The 22188-nt window shown below is 36.3% G+C and overlaps 1 protein-coding gene across 1 annotated transcript in view; it reads right to left on the reverse strand.

Moving 5' to 3' along the window:
* Myo81F (unconventional myosin 81F) overlaps positions 1 to 22188 on the reverse strand; it is a 359268-nt gene that overhangs the window by 53553 nt on the left and 283527 nt on the right. The window contains exon 18 of the mRNA XM_074185988.1: positions 14392 to 14898. Coding sequence (XP_074042089.1) covers positions 14392 to 14898 — 507 coding nt within the window. The remainder of the gene's footprint in view (positions 1 to 14391; positions 14899 to 22188) is intronic.

Genomic DNA, 22188 nt, shown 5'->3' on the forward strand with positions numbered 1-22188 from the left:
AACAGAATTGGGCTAATGACAGATCCTTGTGGGTACCATTTTCCAGTGTGTGACTGCTCGAGTAAGTTTCATTTGTTCTGACGCGAAAAGTTCTTACTTTCAGGAAGTTCTGGATGAAAGCGAAGCAGTGCCCGCTAATTTTCCATGAGTCTAGTATTTTCATTATACAGTATCACCATGCAGTATCAAATGCTCTTTTTATGTCAAAAAAGATGGCCAAACATTTCTGTTTTACTGCTAGTACTTCATGAATATCGCTTTCTAAATCTAGAATATTGTCATTGGCAAATCGATGTTGTCTAAAACCGCTTTGCTCGGGGGTCAATAGATCTTTTCTAGGATTTTACACATCACACATGTGAGAGAGATCGGTCTATATGAGTTGAGATCGGTCTATATGAGTTACGATCGGTTTTTGATTTACGTGCTTTGAGGATGGGAACAATTATCGCCTCTGACCATGCTGATGGAAATTTGTGTTCTATCCATATTATGTTGTATATGGGTGAAAGAAGTTCATATCCATTATGTGGGAGATTCTTCATGAAAATTACTGGGATCTCATCGGGGCCGTGATTTGTATTATTGAAGATTGAGAAGGCATCTTCATATTCTTCTTTACTTATAGGCATGTTCGAGGGGTCCTCATAGTCTATGACGATGGGTATTTCAATTGCTTCTTCATCACGTTTTTTTGCCAAGATATAGCTGATATAGACCTGTCGTCTGAAACTCAGAATATGGCTATATTCGGAGAAGGATGCGCTAATTCGCAGAAAGGTTATTGGAGAAAATGGGGAAAGACCAATTTTTTGTAATTCATGGTCATGAGGAATAGTTGGACACACATTGGACAAAACAAGACGCTCAGTAGGAGATGTCAGTCGCCTGGCTCTTAGGGATTCGCCGTTTATTTCAATCATTCCATTTTCGTTCATAGATTTGTGGACTATTTCTTTGCTCGAAAGATACATGCATATTCTGTTGTTTGATAATCTTGATGAAAATAGTATGTTTTTAGGGTTTATTACAGATCCCACTCCAATGAGGTAGTCTTCAAGTTGAATTCCCTCTATAGCGTTAAATATGATGGCTTGTTCTTTGGAGGGAAATTGTTGTTAAGTAAGTGCAGCAGAGTAGCTTTTATTAGTTGGGTTTCCATTTTGGAATCCCCTGTAGTCTGAAGTCCCAGGTGTAGAGTTCAACTGATCCATTTTAGATCAGCGAGTAGAGATAATTTTCAAGTACGACCCTGGCTACGCAGGTGTACTGAACATACCGTCACCAAAATAAGATTTCTCTTATTTGTATATCAGTATGCACGGTTAGGTATACGGAATTATTTTAAACTGTACTTACAGTTCAATACTGGATAGATATCACTTATGATTTACAATGTACTTAATTCTTTAATTTTCAACTTTGAATCACAGGTTTATTTGAGTATTGCTATGTATCATACTGTAAAAGTGTTTGCAAATTGGATTCTTTCCCCTGTTTTGTTTTATGTAGTTTTTTATGGTACTTCCTTTTTTATATTCTATCCTGTACAAAGATAAGAGAAGAATATTCTCGCAGGGAATGTATTAATTTTATTCACATTAGAGTAATAAATAGTTTATGGTAGCGGTTGTTCATATTAACTTCCCTCATCAACCCATAAATAACAGTGGCGACGAGGAAAAAGAGTAATAATGTCGAATCTAGGACATATTAGAGAGTTTGATCCTCAAACTAGCGATTGGACCATTTTCATCAGAAGGATGGAAAACTATTTCATAGTAAATGAAATAACAGATGCTGACAAAAAACGTGCGATTTTATTAAATGCACTCAGTGAAGAAGCCTATAAACTGATATATAACCTATCCTTGCCCAACAAACCTGAAGACAAGGATTATAAGAATTTGATAATCTTGTTCAACGATCATTTTAAGGACAGTGAATCCATTTTTGCTCACCGATACAAATTTTACAATGCAGTAAAGTCAACTCAAGAAAGTTCCGCCGAATGGGCCGCAAGGGTACGAAATCTTGCTTCGAGTTGCGAATTTGAGTCAACAATGTTGGATATGCTTTTGAGGGATCGATTTGTTGTTGGATTTGAGAAGGGTACTGTTCAGGACAGACTTTTTGAAGAGAAGAAGGACTGTAAATTTTCAGATGTTATTCGCATAGCTTCGTCCAAAATGGCAGCTAGGCAGAATACAGTATTGGAAGGGCCTGTAGTGAAAGTTGAACCAAGCATTCATCACGTGTCTCATGACCGGAAGAAACGTCACAACGCACTTCCAGCTCAACAGTTCCAGAATCAACCTTCAACAAGTGGTGGTGCTTGTGCGAAAATTAAATGTTCTGTGTGTGGTAGGAGTAATCACTCTACCAATTTGTGTCGATACCGCGATTTTTCATGCAATATATGTAAAATTAAAGGTCATTTAGCGCCTGTTTGTCCGAATAAACAGAAGAAAAAGAAAAATTTTCAAAACTTTCTGGAAGTAAATGATGAAGACTGTTTTACAATTTTTTCATGTAACGTAAGTAATGAACCCTATTTTGTAAAAGTGGTTATAGATGAAAAAGAATACTCTTTTCAACTGGATTCGGGAGCTAGCATTTCAGCAGTTTCAGAAAAGTTTTATTTGAGTAACTTTCATAATTACCCAATGATTTCAACAGACAAAGTTCTGCATTTTTACAATGGAAATGAAATGAGACCATTAGGTATTTTTCAAGTCAAAATAATTTATAATGATATGTGCAATGATATTGATATATTTGTTATAAAAAATGGGGCTACACCAATTTTAGGGCCCGATTTCATGAGTTTATTTAAATTAAAAATTGCATCAGCCAATTATTATTCAACTACTCCCACTAGCGTTGATGAAATTATCAAAAGGTACGATGCATTATTTTCTCCTGGGCTTGGTACTTTTAACAAAGGTACTGTAACTTTAAAATTAAAAGACGAAGAGGTATCTCCTAAATTTTTTCGTGCAAGACCCTTACCTTACGGTTTGCGAGATAAAGTGAACGATGAAATTGATAGATTGGTTGAGATAGGAATTTTGAAACCTGTTGATTTTTCAAAATGGGCAACTCCCATTGTACCAGTCATAAAAAAAGACGGTTCTGTTCGCATATGTGGAGATTTCAAAATTACTATCAATCCTGTTCTTGAAATTGATCAGTTTCCACTTCCTCGGATAGATGATTTATTTTCACGATTACAGGGGGGTGCAATATTTTCTAAAATTGACTTATCGCAGGCCTATGCTCAAATACTTTTAGATGAAAACTCCAAGGAATTAGTCACAATTTCAACACATAAAGGTTTATTTCAATACCAACGATTACCATATGGTGTTGCATGTGCTTGTGCTAAGTTTCAAAAAATCATGGAATCTTTGTTACAAAACATAGAAGGATCAGTTGTTTTTTTGGACGATATTCTTGTGTGTGGTAAAAATGATTTTGAACATAATAGTAGGCTTGACAAAGTTCTGTCTCGTTTGCAAGAAGTAGGTTTGAAGGTTCGTGTCGATAAATGTGATTTTAATAAAGCAGAAGTTCAATATTTAGGTTACATTATTAATAAAGATGGATTGTCTACTTCTCAAGATAAAATTATTGCCATTGAGAAGGCACCGATTCCAGAAAACATTACCCAGTTGAAATCTTTGTTAGGAATGATAAATTACTACGGAAAATTCATTCCCAATCTTGCAACAGTTCTCAGTCCATTATATAATTTATTAAAAAAGGATGTCAAGTTCATTTGGAGTAAAAAATGTGATACTGCATTCAAAAAAATTAAAAATTTGTTAAGTTCTGCTCCAGTATTAACACACTATAATCCAGAATACGAATTGAGACTGACAACTGATGCAAGCCCTTATGGAATAGGGTGTTTAATAAGTCACATTTTACCAAATAATGTCGAAAAACCTATAGCATATGCAAGCCGTACCTTATCTGTAGCTGAAAAAGGGTACAGCCAAATAGAAAGAGAGGGACTGAGTATAATTTTCGGTTTGTGTAAATTCAATCAGTATCTTTACAATAGAGATATTACATTGGTTACGGATAATAAACCGCTTATGGCAATTTTTAATCCAAAAAAAGGTATTCCTCAATTTTCAGCGAATCGACTACGCCGCTGGGCAGTCATATTATCAAATTATCGTTACAAAATAGAATACGTTAAGTCCGAAAATAATTCCGCAGATTTTCTTTCACGTTTTCCCTTGAATATAAATGTGGAAGATGAATGGAAATCTGTTGATATTGATTATTTCAACTATTTTGAAACTGAATTAACTGCAGTGAATTTTGAGCATGTTAAGCAACATATACGTTTTGATGAAACTTTACAAAAGATAATCAAATATGTAAAATACGGTTGGCCGAAAAGCTCAAAGAATACTGCAAGATTCAAACAATTTTATCCAATCAGGCATGAATTATCGATCGAAAACAATATTTTATTATGGAATCATAGAATTGTTATACCGGAAGGTCTTAAGAAACAAATATTATCACAGCTTCATTCCTCGCATATTGGTGTAATGAAAATGAAAAGTATTGCTAGGAATCATTTCTATTGGCCCGGTATAAACGCTGATATTGAAAGATTGTCTAACTCATGTAAAAATTGTTCAGTTAATAAGTCAAGTCCAGTCAAAAATAAATTACTTCCCTGGAAATGGCCCGATGAAATTTTTTATCGAATTCATATAGATTATTTTGGTCCATTTCTGGATAATTATTACTTGATTATATTCGACGCACATACAAAGTGGATTGAAGTGTTTCCCACAAGAACAATGTCTTCAAGTTTCACTGTGAAAGCACTCCATTCAGTATTTTCACGTTTTGGAATACCTAAATATGTAATGTCGGATAACGCAAAAAATTTCACAAGTGGTGAATTTCAAATATTTCTGAAAAGATATAATATTATGCATATTACATCTTCTCCATTCAATCCTCAATCAAATGGTGCCGCAGAAGTAACGGTAAAAACTGTTAAAAAATCTTTACAGAATGCTCTAGGTACAAATAAAAACATCGATATTTCTACAGCACTAAATGATTTTTTGTTCGACTATAGAACCTCTGTTCATTCAACAACTAACGTATCACCTTCAATATTAATGTTTGGCCGCGATATACGTACAAAATTCGATTTATTGAAACCTCCTATAGAAGATATCAAAAAAAGAATAGAAAAACAACAGGTAAAACAAATTAAACATTTTGGTGGGAAGGATAGACCAACATTTAATATAAATGAAAATGTTATCGTAAAAGACTATCGTACGATAAACAAGGTAACTTGGATACCCGCTGTGGTTAAAAAAATATTAGGTAAATGTACATATATAGTTTTTGTTCCCGAAATCAATCGTTTATGGAAACGTCATACAAACCAGATATTAAAATCAAATGTTGTCTCTCGTTTACCAATTCATAACGATTGTGAAGATGCAGAACAAGATCATAAAAAAACTGAAATTTCTGAAAGCGGCTGTTCGACTTTTGTTGATGAATCGAGTACCACTGTAAATATTTCCAACTCTGAAAACCAGGGTTTGACAAGTAGTACTAGTGAAAACTTTGAAAGGCCAAAACGTGTTATTAAACCACCTGATAGATTAACTTATACCTGATGCATGTTTATTATGTATAATATTTATATTTTGTTACTTGCATAATTATAATCGAATTTTTAAAATTATATAACTTGATTAGAGAGGGGAGAGTGCTATGTATCATACTGTAAAAGTGTTTGCAAATTGGATTCTTTCCCCTGTTTTGTTTTATGTAGTTTTTTATGGTACTTCCTTTTTTATATTCTATCCTGTACAAAGATAAGAGAAGAATATTCTCGCAGGGAATGTATTAATTTTATTCACATTAGAGTAATAAATAGTTTATGGTAGCGGTTGTTCATATTAACTTCCCTCATCAACCCATAAATAACAAGTATGAATATGGATCTGATATTAGACACAGTTGAACCTTGTCATTCAGAACCGGACTCCCAATAAAGAATATGTTATTCATAAAGTCCTCGATCAGTTTATACAAAAAACCAGTAACTTTTTATTGAATGAAACTGAATGATACATATGACCTAAAATAAATTATTTTCAAGAGAATTTCACCTAGATAATTTTTTTCGAAAACAATTACTCTAGAATGGACACAATTTCATCATTTCAATAAATAGATCATTTCTTCAAAACAATATTGAAAATGAATACACAGAAGCAGAATTCGGTAGAATAAATCTGTTCGACTTCTAGTGAGCTCAACAAAATTTATAAAAAATCTCAAGTAAATATCTATAATAAACTAACTATTCTCCAATATATTTTAATTTCTCGATTAGGAATTCCTTAACTTCTTCTTATTAGCTGCAACTACCCCGTGGGTTGGGCTAACTATCGGGCGCGTCCCCAGGTGGCGGATAGGGAAACGGCCAGAGGACTGGAGGCCCTGTCCGGGAAGCCAATGTGGCCTTACGGACGGGGTTGCCGGACTCCTGGTCAGTGGCAGAAATAAGTAGGGTGAGGGGAACTAAAACCCCCAAAAATCCCTGCAAAACATGCCACCGCGGACCAGCCTACCCAAGATAAGGTGTAAGGAATCGTGCCGACAGCTGAATGGCCGCAGGGTGATATGCGGTTACGAACGATCCCATTGAGGAACCGGGCGAAGCCTCATTGTAATTAGCCTTCCTCTGGTAATGCGGGGCTCTGCTAGAGGTGACCAACCCTTCCCTTGCTACTCGTGGGAACACACATGAACACAGACACACAAATAAAACAACCAAAACAAAATAAAAAAACAACAAATCCCGAGGCTGGACAGCAATGCTCACCTCAATCTAGGACGGGGGCTGGGGATGAACAGAAATGTTCACCCCAAGCTACCGCTCAGAATGAGCCTGGACATAGCAGACCACCTCTCGATGTAACGCAAAGGCCAAGGCGTAAGCGTACTAGCGGCGCCGAGGCCAAGAGGAGAAAGAGAGCGAAAGAGGCAGGAGTGGCAGCAACTATTAGTGCAACCTCTCCCACTCCATCTCCAACAACAAGGGCACCTCTTGCGGCGGGCGCCAAGAGCTCCGCCTTGAAAAAAGGCAAGGAACCGGCTGCCACTGCAGGAAAGCGCCCTCACGCGAATACCTCCACGGAGGGAACCCCAAGAAGGTTGAAGAAGCTGCGCAGCGACAGTAATGTCGCTGTACCCTCCAAAACCTTCGTGGAGGCCGCCTTGAGACACCTCAAGGTAGCCATCATAGATGAGACTAACCCGTACGGTAAGGTTACCGCAGAACGAAAGAAACTCATCAAAAAACAACTATTGGAGGAACTGGACAAGATCATCTTCTCTGCCTGCAGTAACAACAGCAAACCGCCCACGTTCAAGTCGTGGACATACTCTGGTGAAATCATCAGAGTGGTCTGCGATGACGACGTGACGCTAGAGTGGCTGAAGAAAGCCACAATGAATAATAAGCCGTGGGAGGAGGCATCACTGGCGGTCGTCAGTGTGGATAAGCTCCCAAAGCTTACCAAAGCCTCACTCTGGATCCCGGAGGACGCCCACAAAACGACATCCGGTGAAAAGGAGAGGGTGCTGGGTCGGCTGAAGCCGTAGAACCCTGACCTGACGGTAGCAAGATGGTGTACTTTCCATCATGAGGCTAAGATGAACCCACAAGGACACCTCTTCGTCTTCGGGATCGGAGACGATGATATGGCTGTCCTAAAGAAGAAGTCAATGAGGTTAAGCTACGCGTTTACCTCACTGACTATCAGGGTTACAAAGAAAGAAGCAGAGGGTACCTCTGAAGACCCTAGGTCCTTGGAAGTCGAGCCACCTAAAGTGGATATTGACCCCAAGGCCACCATGGGTCCCGGAAAGGAAGTCAAAGCATCTTAACAGATGCCAGTCGATGACCTGACGGAGAACAGCCCAAAAACAACAACAAAAACCCAAAAACAGCGAGGCCACCTCCCCCCTAGCGGGGGAGCAGATAGACCTCTAAAGGTAACTTTGAATCCAACAACTGTCTCATGGGAAAAAAAGTAAAAATAATACAATGCAACCTTCAACACAAAAAGGCGGCAACGGCAACACTATGTCGCCACCTTGATGCATTGGAGGAGGCAATATTTGATCCAGGAGCCCTGGATAATAAAGACCAAAATTACTGGTTTTAGTAGCCCAACTGGTCAAATTTTCAGCTTACCAAGCAACTAGCAACCTAGGACGGCTGTCTACGTTCCTAGGAAATACAGAGCGTTTCCGATGGCACAATTCAGCACCTCAGACCTCACTGCGGTTGAAGTTGAATGTCCAGTTGGAAAAGACAAATATATGGCGTTGATTATCGCATCGGTGTACCTCCCTTCAGATGCAGCCACCCTACCACCGACCAGAGAAATGGAGGTAACATTGATCTAACATTGAACAGAGGCTCGGAGCCAACATTTATTAACGCCCGTAGTCAAACATTAATAGATATCACGCTTACGACAGCCAAAATATCAAACAAAATTCAAGATTGGCAAGTCTCGGACGTGCAAATGTCAGACCACCGCTGGCTGACCTATACGGTGAACCAGGATCTCAGGACCACTGTAAAATCCCGTGACCCGAAGAGGACGGATGTAGCTCTCTACAATCGACTCTTAAGAGGAGCTCTGCGGGAAACAGAGGTCCTGACTCTTGGCAACAATGAAGAACTGGAAAGGTATACAGTATCTATCCACAACAAAATAGACATTGCCTTTAAGGAATCCTGTCCAATGAAGATGGTTCAAACACATGGCACAACCAACACATGGTGGTGCCCTGAATTGGAACACCTCAGAAAGACAGCGAGAACGACCTTTAACAAGGCAAAACGTACAAGACTCGAAGAGGACTGGGGTATATATCAAGCCAACCTCAGAGAGTTCAAAAAAGTCTGCAGGCGAAGGCAAAGAGAAGCCTGGAGAGCCTATTGTGAGGCAGTCGAAGACTTCCCACTAGCTTCTAGGATACAGAAGGCACTCTCAAATGACCACCATAAGAGTATCGGCATCCTGACGATTCTTATGGAAACTCACTTCCCAGGTTCTGTCTTTCCTGGAACGACGAACTGGATGGATGTACCAACAACACCCTCACAATACGACTGGCAATATGCTAGTGCAGTAATTGATGAGGACAAAATAAGATGGGCTATATCGGGCTTTTCACCCTTCAAGTCACCAAGACCTGATGGTATAAGACCAGCCCTACTCCAGTGGGGACTGGACACTCTTATGCCGCACTTGGTTGGAATATTCAGAGCCTCTCTAGCTCTGAGGTATATTCCTAGTAAGTGGAGAGAAGTAAGAGTAGTATTTATACCCAAACCAGGTAGGATGGACTACACCCTACCAAAAGCATTCCGACCTATTAGTCTCACATCGTTTTTCTTAAAACCCATGGAGAGGCTATGTGAGCGGTATATAAGAGATGAAGTACTTGTTAACAACCCACTTCATCCAAATCAGCATGCATATACCCCGGAAAGGTCTACTGATTCGGCCCTTCACCATGTGGTTAGCAGAATCGAGAGATCATTGGACAGCAAAGAATCCACCCTGGGTATATTCATAGATATCGAGGGAGCGTTTGATAAAACAACCTTTCCAACAATTACCCAGCAACTACACTCCAGGAGTGTACCCCTGGTAGTAGGAGAATGGATACTTCAGATACTCTCTAGCAGAGCAATAAGTATTATTGTAGAAGACATCACAGTGAAAGGACTGGTCATGAGGGGATGTCCACAGGGGGGGGTCTTATCACCCCTTCTCTGGAACATAGTTCTGGATACCCTAATTAATCACCTTATCGAAAATGGATTCTACACAATTGCATACGCAGATGACATAGTTATCTTGCAGACCGGCAAATTTGTAAACACACTGTGCGATAGAGCGCAGGATGGGCTCAAATTAATAGAAACATGGTGTAAGGAACACTCACTGTCGATCAATCCCAAGAAGACTGAGATGGTGCTTTTCACCTTTTCACCTGAATTCTTCAAAAGCAAACTAAACTTCTCTGAAGAGGTGAAATAATTTGGTACTATCCTCGACAGGAAGCTAACATGGAACTCTCATCTACAGAGTAGAGCAAAAAGAGCACACGTCGCTTATGAGCAATGTCGGAGGACAGTGGGACGCGCATGGGGTCTTTCACCCCGTGTGGTCGCCTGGATCTACACTGCAATAATAAGACCTATGTTAACGTATGGAGTCGTTGCATGGGGACCGAAAGTTTTACAAGCAACGGCCATCCAAAAATTATATCAAATACAGCGACTGGCTTGTTTAAACATCACAGGAGCCATGAGAACAACACCAACCGCGGCAATGGAATTAATCACGGGCCTGACCTCTTTGGATCTGTACGATAAGGAGGTTGCGTTAATGGCCATGGTACGATTGCGCACGGCTGGTGTAAACCTCGAAGTAGGAATGGGTCAATTGAGGCTGGGCCTATGGCGGGAAGTGCTTATATAGACGGCTCAAAAACCAAAGAAGGCTCAGGATGTGGAGTGTACTCCAGGTCACTATGCCTAAGGATTAAGTGCGGAAAGGGAAGAAATACCAGCGTGGTCCAAACAGAACTGGCTGGTATCTCAATCGCCACAAAAGAAATAACCACGATAGGAATTTCTGGCAAAAACATAACAATCTCACTGATAGCAGACAAGCACTATTAGCCTTGAACAGACAGCGTGTTACCTCAGGGCTAGTACTAGAGTGCCACCAAGATTTAGCCCAAGCCTCGGTAGATAACATTATCCTAACATTATCCTGAGGTGGGTTAAAGGGCATGACAAGAGTAAAGGTAATCGCACTGCCGACTCTTTAGCCAAGGAAGCGGCTGGACTAAGAATTTTAGGACCCAGTGGCACCCACGACCTGATGACTTCGACAATTGCGGAACTAGTCAAATGTTACACCCATGCTCAATCCTTAAAGAGATGGGATGAAATCAAAGGATGTATTCTTGCCAGGATTACCTTGGGCGACTCTGGGAAGCTGGCGCCGAAGAAATATCTGGCGATAACCAGAAAAAATCTACGCCTTACGGTAGGATTTCTGACTGGCCACTGTCAACTAAGGAAATACCTCCATAATATGGGGCTAGTGGACACACCTCTACGCAGGATGTGTGAACAGGAAGATGAGAATGTCAGGCACGTCCTGTGCGAGTGCCCGGAGTTATCGTCAATAAGAGAGTGTGTGTTCTGCGAGTCTTCGCCTACACCTGCCGATATAAAGAAGATGTCTCCCAGCGACCTGTCCACCTTCCTGGAAAGGGAGGATGTACAATGGGTCACATGTCGCCTAAGTGCGTGGGCTTACACTCACCCTCCCTACTTTACAGATACAGATACAGAGAGAGATAGCTGCAACTACATAAATTCTGATAGGTGTATTGAGTAGCAAATGTACCAATGTTTGATAGACTTCAATACTAAAATATATTTCGTTGAATAGAACAGATAACTCAATGAAGAATATGTTATTTTAAAAATCCTGGCTCAGTTGAATGAAACTCAATAGTACCTATGATCTGAATAAATTACTTTCAAGAAAAGAATTTGACCTGAATACATGTTTTTCGAAAACAATCTCCTCTAGAATAGACATATTCCTATCATTTCAAAAAATAGCTTATTTGTTCGAAACAATATTAGAAATGAGTACAGAGAATCAGAATTTTGTAAGTTAAATATTTTCGACTTCTAGAATAAGATCGTCAAAATTCATGAAAAAAAGCTTCTATAATGAAGATAATAATTTAATATAAATAACAATGAATCTAGTTTGTTACATCGTGGAGCGGAAAATAATTTTATTCACTGAACGTTCCAATTTAAAAAATGGGTTGTTCGACTCTGAACTTCAAAGTATTTTAAGATAGTTGGTACCATTGCTGTGCAATTATCTAAGTGGATGAATCATTATTTCAAAATAAAAATCCCTGATGACCATGTAATCATTATTGAATTACATTATCAATGGAAGTAAACTATAATTTCATCAATTTCCAGCTCTTATCGTAAAGTTAACGTTAACCTCTGCTGCAGACAACAAGTGATGTAATTGAACCCAGGTTTGTGTTTAATAAACCCTACAAAATACAAATTAAGCAGAACACAGATGCTACAAATGCAATACGGATTTATATAGACGGCTCAAAAACCAAAGAAGGCTCAGGATGTGGAGTGTACTCCAGGTCACTATGCCTAAGGATTAAGTGCGGAAAGGGAAGAAATACCAGCGTGGTCCAAACAGAACTGGCTGGTATCTCAATCGCCACAAAAGAAATAACCACGATAGGAATTTCTGGCAAAAACATAACAATCTCACTGATAGCAGACAAGCACTATTAGCCTTGAACAGACAGCGTGTTACCTCAGGGCTAGTACTAGAGTGCCACCAAGATTTAGCCAAAGCCTCGGTAGATAACATTATCCTAACATTATCCTGAGGTGGGTTAAAGGGCATGACAAGAGTAAAGGTAATCGCACTGCCGACTCTTTAGCCAAGGAAGCGGCTGGACTAAGAATTTTAGGACCCAGTGGCACCCACGACCTGATGACTTCGACAATTGCGGAACTAGTCAAATGTTACACCCATGCTCAATCCTTAAAGAGATGGGATGAAATCAAAGGATGTATTCTTGCCAGGATTACCTTGGGCGACTCTGGGAAGCTGGCGCCGAAGAAATATCTGGCGATAACCAGAAAAAATCTACGCCTTACGGTAGGATTTCTGACTGGCCACTGTCAACTAAGGAAATACCTCCATAATATGGGGCTAGTGGACACACCTCTACGCAGGATGTGTGAACAGGAAGATGAGAATGTCAGGCACGTCCTGTGCGAGTGCCCGGAGTTATCGTCAATAAGAGAGTGTGTGTTCTGCGAGTCTTCGCCTACACCTGCCGATATAAAGAAGATGTCTCCCAGCGACCTGTCCACCTTCCTGGAAAGGGAGGATGTACAATGGGTCACATGTCGCCTAAGTGCGTGGGCTTACACTCACCCTCCCTACTTTACAGATACAGATACAGAGAGAGATAGCTGCAACTACATAAATTCTGATAGGTGTATTGAGTAGCAAATGTACCAATGTTTGATAGACTTCAATACTAAAATATATTTCGTTGAATAGAACAGATAACTCAATGAAGAATATGTTATTTTAAAAATCCTGGCTCAGTTGAATGAAACTCAATAGTACCTATGATCTGAATAAATTACTTTCAAGAAAAGAATTTGACCTGAATACATGTTTTTCGAAAACAATCTCCTCTAGAATAGACATATTCCTATCATTTCAAAAAATAGCTTATTTGTTCGAAACAATATTAGAAATGAGTACAGAGAATCAGAATTTTGTAAGTTAAATATTTTCGACTTCTAGAATAAGATCGTCAAAATTCATGAAAAAAAGCTTCTATAATGAAGATAATAATTTAATATAAATAACAATGAATCTAGTTTGTTACATCGTGGAGCGGAAAATAATTTTATTCACTGAACGTTCCAATTTAAAAAATGGGTTGTTCGACTCTGAACTTCAAAGTATTTTAAGATAGTTGGTACCATTGCTGTGCAATTATCTAAGTGGATGAATCATTATTTCAAAATAAAAATCCCTGATGACCATGTAATCATTATTGAATTACATTATCAATGGAAGTAAACTATAATTTCATCAATTTCCAGCTCTTATCGTAAAGTTAACGTTATTCTCAAATGTTTTTTCTACATTATTACTTATTTTCAAAGAAAATATCAATTTGTTCCGTAAAAATGTATTTAACATTCTATTCTGTATAAGTAGATGAGATTTAGCCAATACTTTCATGTTATTCTAAAATAGCCCAAAAAAGTATGTTGTTAACAAGAACTTGTTTTCTCAGGACAATAAACGTCCTCATTTCTCCCTCTCTCTCTATTTTGTAAACATCATTTATAAAATTTGCATAAACTATCTATCAAAAATATGAAAATTCATATACAATTGCAAGGAAAATGAGAAAATGTTCTTTTCAAAAGTACTATTAATATTTTGAAAATGATGACAATTTTCATCTAATCAAGTAAATATATACTATCAGATTTTCTGTCAAGGCAAGAGAAATACCGACAATCGGTCTCCTGATGACTTTAAATGCCAAGATTTTTTTTAAAGAACCAATTCATTATTTCAAACATTTTCTATAGTACATTATTTGGCAGATTTGTACATAATGAAAAGTTGAACTTTTATTTTCATTGTAATATAAATAAAAATATATTTTTTTTACCTTTGGCGTCTTGATATAGTCCAATTTTATTCTTCACTACTTCAAGAACATCTCTGGCTGTAGCAGAGGGATGAAACTCAACAGAATGATACTGTCCATCCATAAAATGGAATCTTGCATAAACTGGTCTCCTGTTTATCGTACATAAAATTTCCTCCCTGGAAGGAGGCCACTGTCTCCTCCTGGTTCCTTGAGTTTTTCCTAAACATTTTTCTGCAAACCTGGCATATTTTCCTTCTTCAGTAACAAAATCAGAACTGCACCGTTTCAAATGAGAAATTAGATATCTACGAATTGCCTTATTTGGGGGCAAAACGACTGAGCATGCAAGTGACAAAAGAGCCCAATGACGTAGATTAACTCTAGAGTTTGGATCAGGGTGATCTGTTGTTTGCTTCACCAATTGTAAATATAGTTCACATAGTAAAGATTCTTTTCGCATGCATCTCTCAAGAATTGTCTGCAATAAAGAAATATGTTCATCTTCTACTCTCCTGATATTTTCCCCTAAAAAAAAAAAAAAACTATGAACCTACAGAGAAATAATTTGAAATCGATTTTCTTCACTGCAGAATTGACAAACATCTCAGTTTGTCATAAATCTAATGAAAACAAATTCCGTCATCAGAACTGAAGTACTTTCTCGCTATGCGCGTTTTGCTAACTAAGTTAACATCATCAAAAAACGATTAATACTAAATCTTGCAGCTGAGTAGTCACAGAGGATGATTTTAGATTGAAATGAGCTTGTTACGAATTGCTAGGTAGACTGGAAATGTGTGAAATTGTGAGACACTGCATGCCTTCAGTGTACCTTCAAGCTTGTATGTGATAACATGCGTTTCGATAACAAGTTAGCATCATCAGGAGATGAATAATACTAAATCTTGCAGCTGAGTAGTCACAGAGAATGATTTAAAATTGAAATCAGCTTGTTACAAATTGATAGGTAGACTGGAATGTGTGAAATTATAAGACACTACATGCTTTCAGTGTACCTTCAAGCCTGAAAGTGATAAGACAAACCTTTAAAGATGATAGGCCACAAATCCAATCCAGAAAAAGTTTGAAAAGATGACCGCAAATGCCTAAATTTCTATGTTATATGCAGGGTTGGATGGTCGACAGTGGATCACAAATTTTTCAAACCCATATATCTCGGAAAATAATACATGAAGTTTATTGAAATTTTGGGTAAGTAGTTACATGAACTATTATCTTATGAGTATGATAATTTAAAGTCGGTCGTATTACAAGTGAAATATGCATAAAAAATTCAATTTTTAGTGCACAATGATTCAGTGTTGACCAGGGGTGGTCCACAGTGGATTGGCCAACGGTTTATCAATGGATCAGTCACCAAGCTTATTGCACGTATTTTGAAATGGAAAAACTAACTCATTTTCAAAATAAAAATAAAGAAAATTGATATATTTTCAAACGGAATATATTACACAAAAAATACATTTTCGAGATAAAAAATATAGAAAAATTAAAAAAATCAACGGTCGGTGGCTATGACACTTTTTCCTAGCATTCTTGGTTTTATTTTGTTGGGTCTAGGCTTGGCTTTCAATGGTGCCCTGAATTGTTCAGGTGATACAATATTACTGTTACAATGTGTAGAAGAACTGTGGGTAGAAGTGCACACGTGTGTCGCCGGAGCTCTGATATAAAGTGAAAATTTCGTGGTTTCTTTACCTTCGAAAATTTCAAATTCAATATCAAAACAACGGTGATAATACCGTGAAAAACTTTATGAAGAGAAACATCAAATTCAAGTTTTGAGTTTAATGAAAATTGAATAATATTTAAAATCCATATAGTTAAAACTAGAACTAAGCCATCCTAAACAATCCCTTTCACATCTGTTTACAATTAGGCAAAATACCTGAAAGTGATATCAGAATCTCAAGTGCCAGAACAGCCCATAAAATAGAAATAAAGCACCCTACAAGTGACAGGTCAGGACTCAGTAAATATCTCTAGAAACATACTACACCATGGATTGTTTAAAATGTAGAATTACCGAAAATGACTTGCCCTTGAGTTGTGATGGTTGTGAATGCAAAATGCATGTAGGATGTTCGAATCTAAGTGCATCTGAATTAAAGGTAATGGCTTTAAAAGGAAAACGGCTGTTGAAGTTTTATTGTGATGATTGTCTCACAGGGGTAAGATTAGTAACCAATTTAATCAAGAAGATTGATGAGTTGCATTCTGAGGTTGAAGAACTGAAATCAAAAATTCAAAAAGAAACATGTACATCTTTTTCCGAAAAAACAGTCATAGATGAAATATACGAGAGACAAAAAAAAAGAACAATGGTATGATTTTCAATCTAGCAGAAGGTAATTCTTACTACTAAGACTTGAATACTGTTAAGGAAATAGTTAAAGAAGAAACTCATGAGGATTTACATATTAAACAGATATTCAGAGTTGGACAGAATAATAAAAGTGGTAACCGTGCATTGAAAGTTATTTTTACCAATTTAGAAGATGCAAACAAGTTAATTAAATCAAAAGAAAAAAGAGATGCACTCAAGGAAAAAAAAATTCATTAATGCTGATCCAACTCCACTAAAAGTAAAAAACTGGCACAATATAAAGAAAGTCGATGATAGAAAGCAGAGGGGAGAAAATGTTACAATAAGATATGTGAATTGGGTACCTCAAATCACTGAAGCGGCTGCAAAAAAGTAAAACCCAATCAGTTTTCTGTGTATTTTCAAAATGTCGGCGGTATGAGAACAAAAATATTACAATTTCAACAAAGTGTTATGTGTTCAAATTATGATATTATAATTTTAGTAGAAACTTTTCCGATAGTGAACTGGGTTTAAAAGGTTTTAACATATATAGATTAGATAGAGACCAAACAAATAGCGATAAAAAAAGAGGAGGAGGAATACTAATAGCCATTAGAGAATCTTTAATAACTGAGTTAATCGACATATCTCCTGACAATATAGAACATCTGTATGTTGAATTATCTATAGGTGCTTCAACAATCATTATCGGTGGTGTATACATTCCTCCTTCTTCTGTAGTGAATACTTATATAAAACATACTGCTACCGTTGATTATATTTTGGAAAAATACTGTACTAGCAAGATTATCCTTTGTGGTGACTATAATATACCCGACGCATTTTGGTTTAATGGAGAGCTTGAACTGAATGTTGATTGTCCAGAAAACTCACCTGCACTAGCTTTATTACATTCATTTAGTCTACATAATTTATATCAAATTAATAATATTCCAAATTCAAGAAATGTTTACTTAGATTTAATTTTTTCATCATTCATAAATAATATATAAAAATAAATATAAATAAAAATAAAGCTTCTACTTTCCCAATATGGTTCAATTCTGAGCTGAAAAAATTAATTTTCAAGAAGAAATTGGTTCACAGAGAATACAAAAATGGACATTTTTATAAATATGAAGAATGTTGTTATTTGAGAGATAAGTGCAAAGCTTTGAGAAATACTTGCCATCAAGCATACATGAATAAAATAGAGAATAACATCAACAATAATCCTAGAAGCTTCTGGAATTATATTAATAATAATAAAAAAACACTCCTTACCATCTAAAATGTATTATGATGACTCTGTCAGTGAAAATAGTGATGATATTGTAAATCTTTTTGCAGAATATTTCTCATCAGTCTACAGTGACGAAACAGTTAACCAAATTCCAGAACATAAATTTGGTAAGACGGTTGATATTTTTATGTTTTGTGTGTATAATTCTACTAATTCCTCTTTCTTCTTTATATATTTTAATAACAGGAGACTTATTAGGTTTATAATTTTATTATACAACCACTCATTAGCATGTCTAACTTTCTTTTTCATTTCGACGTTGCCAACTATCTATTTTGTACTTAGGGAGTTTTTAGCGTTACATCCAACACCCCCTCTCGCTAAAATCCCTAAGTTCTATACTGTGACACAATTTTGAGAACAACCCATATGGTAAACCTTTCGTGAGTATATCTACTTCTTGTGAAGACGTTTCAATATACTTTACTTCAATGTGGTTCTTCTCCAAATGTTCACAAACAACATAATATTTTGAATCTATATGTTTGACTCTTCGATTTTTACCTGGATTTTTAACTAGTGCTATACAACCTTGATTGTCTTCGAAATATGTTATAGGACTAACATTAATACTAAATTCTAACATAAGTTTCTTTAACCAAATACCTTCACATACCGCACTACATAATGCAATCAATTCGGCCTCAGTAGTTGAGAGTGTTATACAATTTTGTTTCTTGGTTGACCAATGTATTGTGTTGCCAAACAATTAGAATAAAACACCAGTAACTGATTTTCTATCAACAAAGTCAGTCATTTCCCCAGTCTGAATCTACATAGCAAATTAGATTTATATGACTAGCTCTCCTGAACTCCAATCCTACATTGCGAGTTTTACTTAAATATCTTAGAATTCTTTTCAAATACAACCAGATTTCATTATTGGCTTTATCCTGATACCTGCTAAAATAGTTCAAAGAGAAACAAATATCAGGTCGAGTCCCTAACATCAAATACATAATGCACCCTATCAATTGTCTTACATGCTTGTCAGTCAAAACGTCATTTTTTGAAATAGATATTTTTAATTTTGGATCAATTGGTATATTTGAACTTTTACAATGACTCATTTTAAATTTTGTCAAAATCTTTTGAATATAGCTAGATTGGTTCAGCTTCAATATTCCTGGTTCCTTATTATAGTCTATCTTTATACCTAGAAAATGTTTAAGTTATTTGCATTTCATTTCGAATCTCTTCATTAATTTCTTGATTAAATAATTTACACTTTGCAAATCAATTCCAGCAAATAAAATGTCGTCCACATACAAAAATAGATATAATTTTCGACGTTTGACATCTAAGGTGTATAGACAGAAATCATTTTCAGATCTAGTGAACCCCAATTCATTTAAACAATTTATAATTTCTTTGTTCCAACATCTTGACGATTGTTTTAGCCCATACAAGGATTTTTTAAATTTTAATACCTTTCCGTTATCAATTTTGAAACCTTTCGGTGGGTAAATATAAACTTCATTATCTAACTTTGCATTTAAAAAAGCAGTTTCGACATCTAACTGTTTGAAATGGTACCCAAATTGGTTTCCCACATTCAATAATACCCTAATTGTGGTCATCCTGGCTACTGGTGAATATATCTCATCATAATCTAAAACTCCTTCTTGTACAAAACCCCTTACTACAAGTCTAGCCTTATATCTGTCTAACTCTTTTTCTTCTGTTGATTTGAGAGTATAAACCCATTTAGTGTCTAGAAATTTAACATCCTTTGGCTCAGTTACTATTTCCCAAGTATTATTTTTGTTTATGGAATATAATTCTTTGTTCACGGCATTTTCCCATTTATATTTATCCTCCCTATTTTGTAAGTTATTAAAACTTCGAGGTATATCATCTAAAAATTTCATTGCATCAAACGCCATATATAATTCGTAATCGTTATATTTGGGGTGATGTTTTATTTGACGCTTTTTCTCTCTATTAATATCTTTAATTTCATTTAACTCATTTGAATCCACGTTCTCCTCTAATTATCTTTCATCAGTCTGAAAAAAATCATCTGGCTCCCCTTCTTCTGAAACATTCCATTGTGAATTATTTTCCTCAACTTTTAAGTCTACTCTATTTTTGTACCCGAAATTATTTTCATCAGACCTAACATCCTTAGATATTAAAATTTTTTGATGTTCTATATCTCACAGTTCTATACTTTGTTCTTGCATAGCCTATCATTAAACATTTGTTTAATTTTGAATCAAATTTATTCCTTACTTCTTTTCTAATATGGCTATAAGCTTTGCTTCCAAATATTCTGAAATTCTGTACGTTTGGCTTTTTGTCAAACCAAATTTCTGCAGGTGTGCATTTCATTATATCTATTGGTCCCCTATTAATAACATAATTTGCATATAAAATTGCTTCTCCCCATAACATTTCTACCAGACTTCTATTTTTTTTTTTTCGCTTTTCCATTTTGTTGGGATATGTATGTAACTGTATAATCTAAAGTGACTCCATTTTCTATGCAAAATTTCCTTATGTTTTCAGAAATGTATTCCCCCCCATTGTCACACCTCAACTTTGATATTGTTAAACCAAACATTGACTTAAGTCATCAAAAAATATTCTTTGAATTTGTTATATGCTTCTCCTTTTTCTTTAATTAAATACACAACAGTAAAATTTGAGAAATCGTCAATAAAAGTGATGAAGTACTTACTTCCATCGTGAGCTAATGGTGTGATAGGACCACAAATGTCAGTATGAACAATTTCAAGAAGCCGTCTACTGTTACACCTTGTTCCGAATGGATGTTTAGACATCTTTCCTTCTGTACATGGCTCACAAAACTCAATATCTGAAACTTGAACATTTTCTATGCCTTCTACCAATTTCCCTCTAATTAAGTTTTTGAGACTAGAAAAATTTAAATGAGCAAATCTTCTGTGCCACTGTAGAAAATCATCATTTTCTAAACTAGTTTTCTGACATCCATGTTTGACAAGATCAAAATTTATTTCATACAAGCTGTTTCTTTTGCCCACTCCTATAATACCTGTATTATTTATGACTTTCACCTTTCCATCTTCAAAAACTATTTTTATTTCTGACATTTCCATTCTTTTTACACTTAATAAGTTTTTTCTCAAATTAGGAACATAAAGCGCATTTTTAATTGTACAGTTAATTTTTCTTTCTTCTACAAGACTTATTTCATCAATATTTCCAACTCAAGTGGCAAATACATAATTGTTATTTTTGGCAATTGCAATTTTGATAGGATTCTCTAGCATTAAAATATCAGAAAATACACTTCTATCATTCACTAAGTGGTCAAGTACACCCAGAGTCTATATATTTGTTGACTCATCATATACTTCAACGGCCACATCATTAGATGGTTGTTGCTGCTGTTCCGAATAGTTACTTCTGCTTCCTCTAATATTTCTTCCTTGACCTCTTCCTCCTGTATTATTTTCTCTTCAAAAATGATCTCTGCTTATGCCTCCTAAAAGCATTTTGGTATCCCTGATAACTCTGAAAACTTCGGTTTCTTTGGAAACCTCTATTTTGGAGTGATCCTCTATCACTACATTTCCGCTTGAAATGTCCCTGTTTTCCACATCTGTAACATCCCCTTTCCATATTGAAAGCTGCTTGGTTTATAATTGTTTCAGGGTTCCTTCTCCCCAGTTGCTTTTTCTCTAACTCACCTAATAATTTCTTCTTAATATTCTCATATATAAGTTCCTCACATGGAAGATTTTCTATTACAGTTACCATGGTCTCGTATGATTTGGGAAGTGCCATCAATAGATTACATATTACGTCTTTTTCATCAACCTCTACTCCTGCTCCTTTTAGCTGTCTTATTGTCTCCTCAAAACTGATTAGGAAATTTTGTAATGATTCACCTTCTTTTAATTTCATTGTGAGCATTTTTCTCTTTAAATAGAGTTGCCCTGGCAAACCTTTCTGCTGCAACTGGTCCTCAAGGACTTTCCAAATCTGAAAAGCAGTATTTTTATCTCTCAAGGTTTCCAAATGTGCATCTGAAACGCACTGGACAATTAAGGATTTGGCTTTATTATCATCTTTCATGAAACCTTTCTTCTCTGATTCACTCATTCTAGTTGTATCAGTTTCCTTCTCCACACAATCCTTTACCCCGTTTTCCCCCAGTATCATTTCCATTCTAAATTTCCAATTTAGGTAGTCA

This window comes from Leptinotarsa decemlineata, unplaced genomic scaffold (assembly GCF_025532065.1).
Source record: "Leptinotarsa decemlineata unplaced genomic scaffold, Ldec_3_MD MMD2_tig00078422_RagTag_RagTag, whole genome shotgun sequence".
NCBI classification, from domain to species: Eukaryota; Metazoa; Arthropoda; class Insecta; order Coleoptera; family Chrysomelidae; genus Leptinotarsa; species Leptinotarsa decemlineata.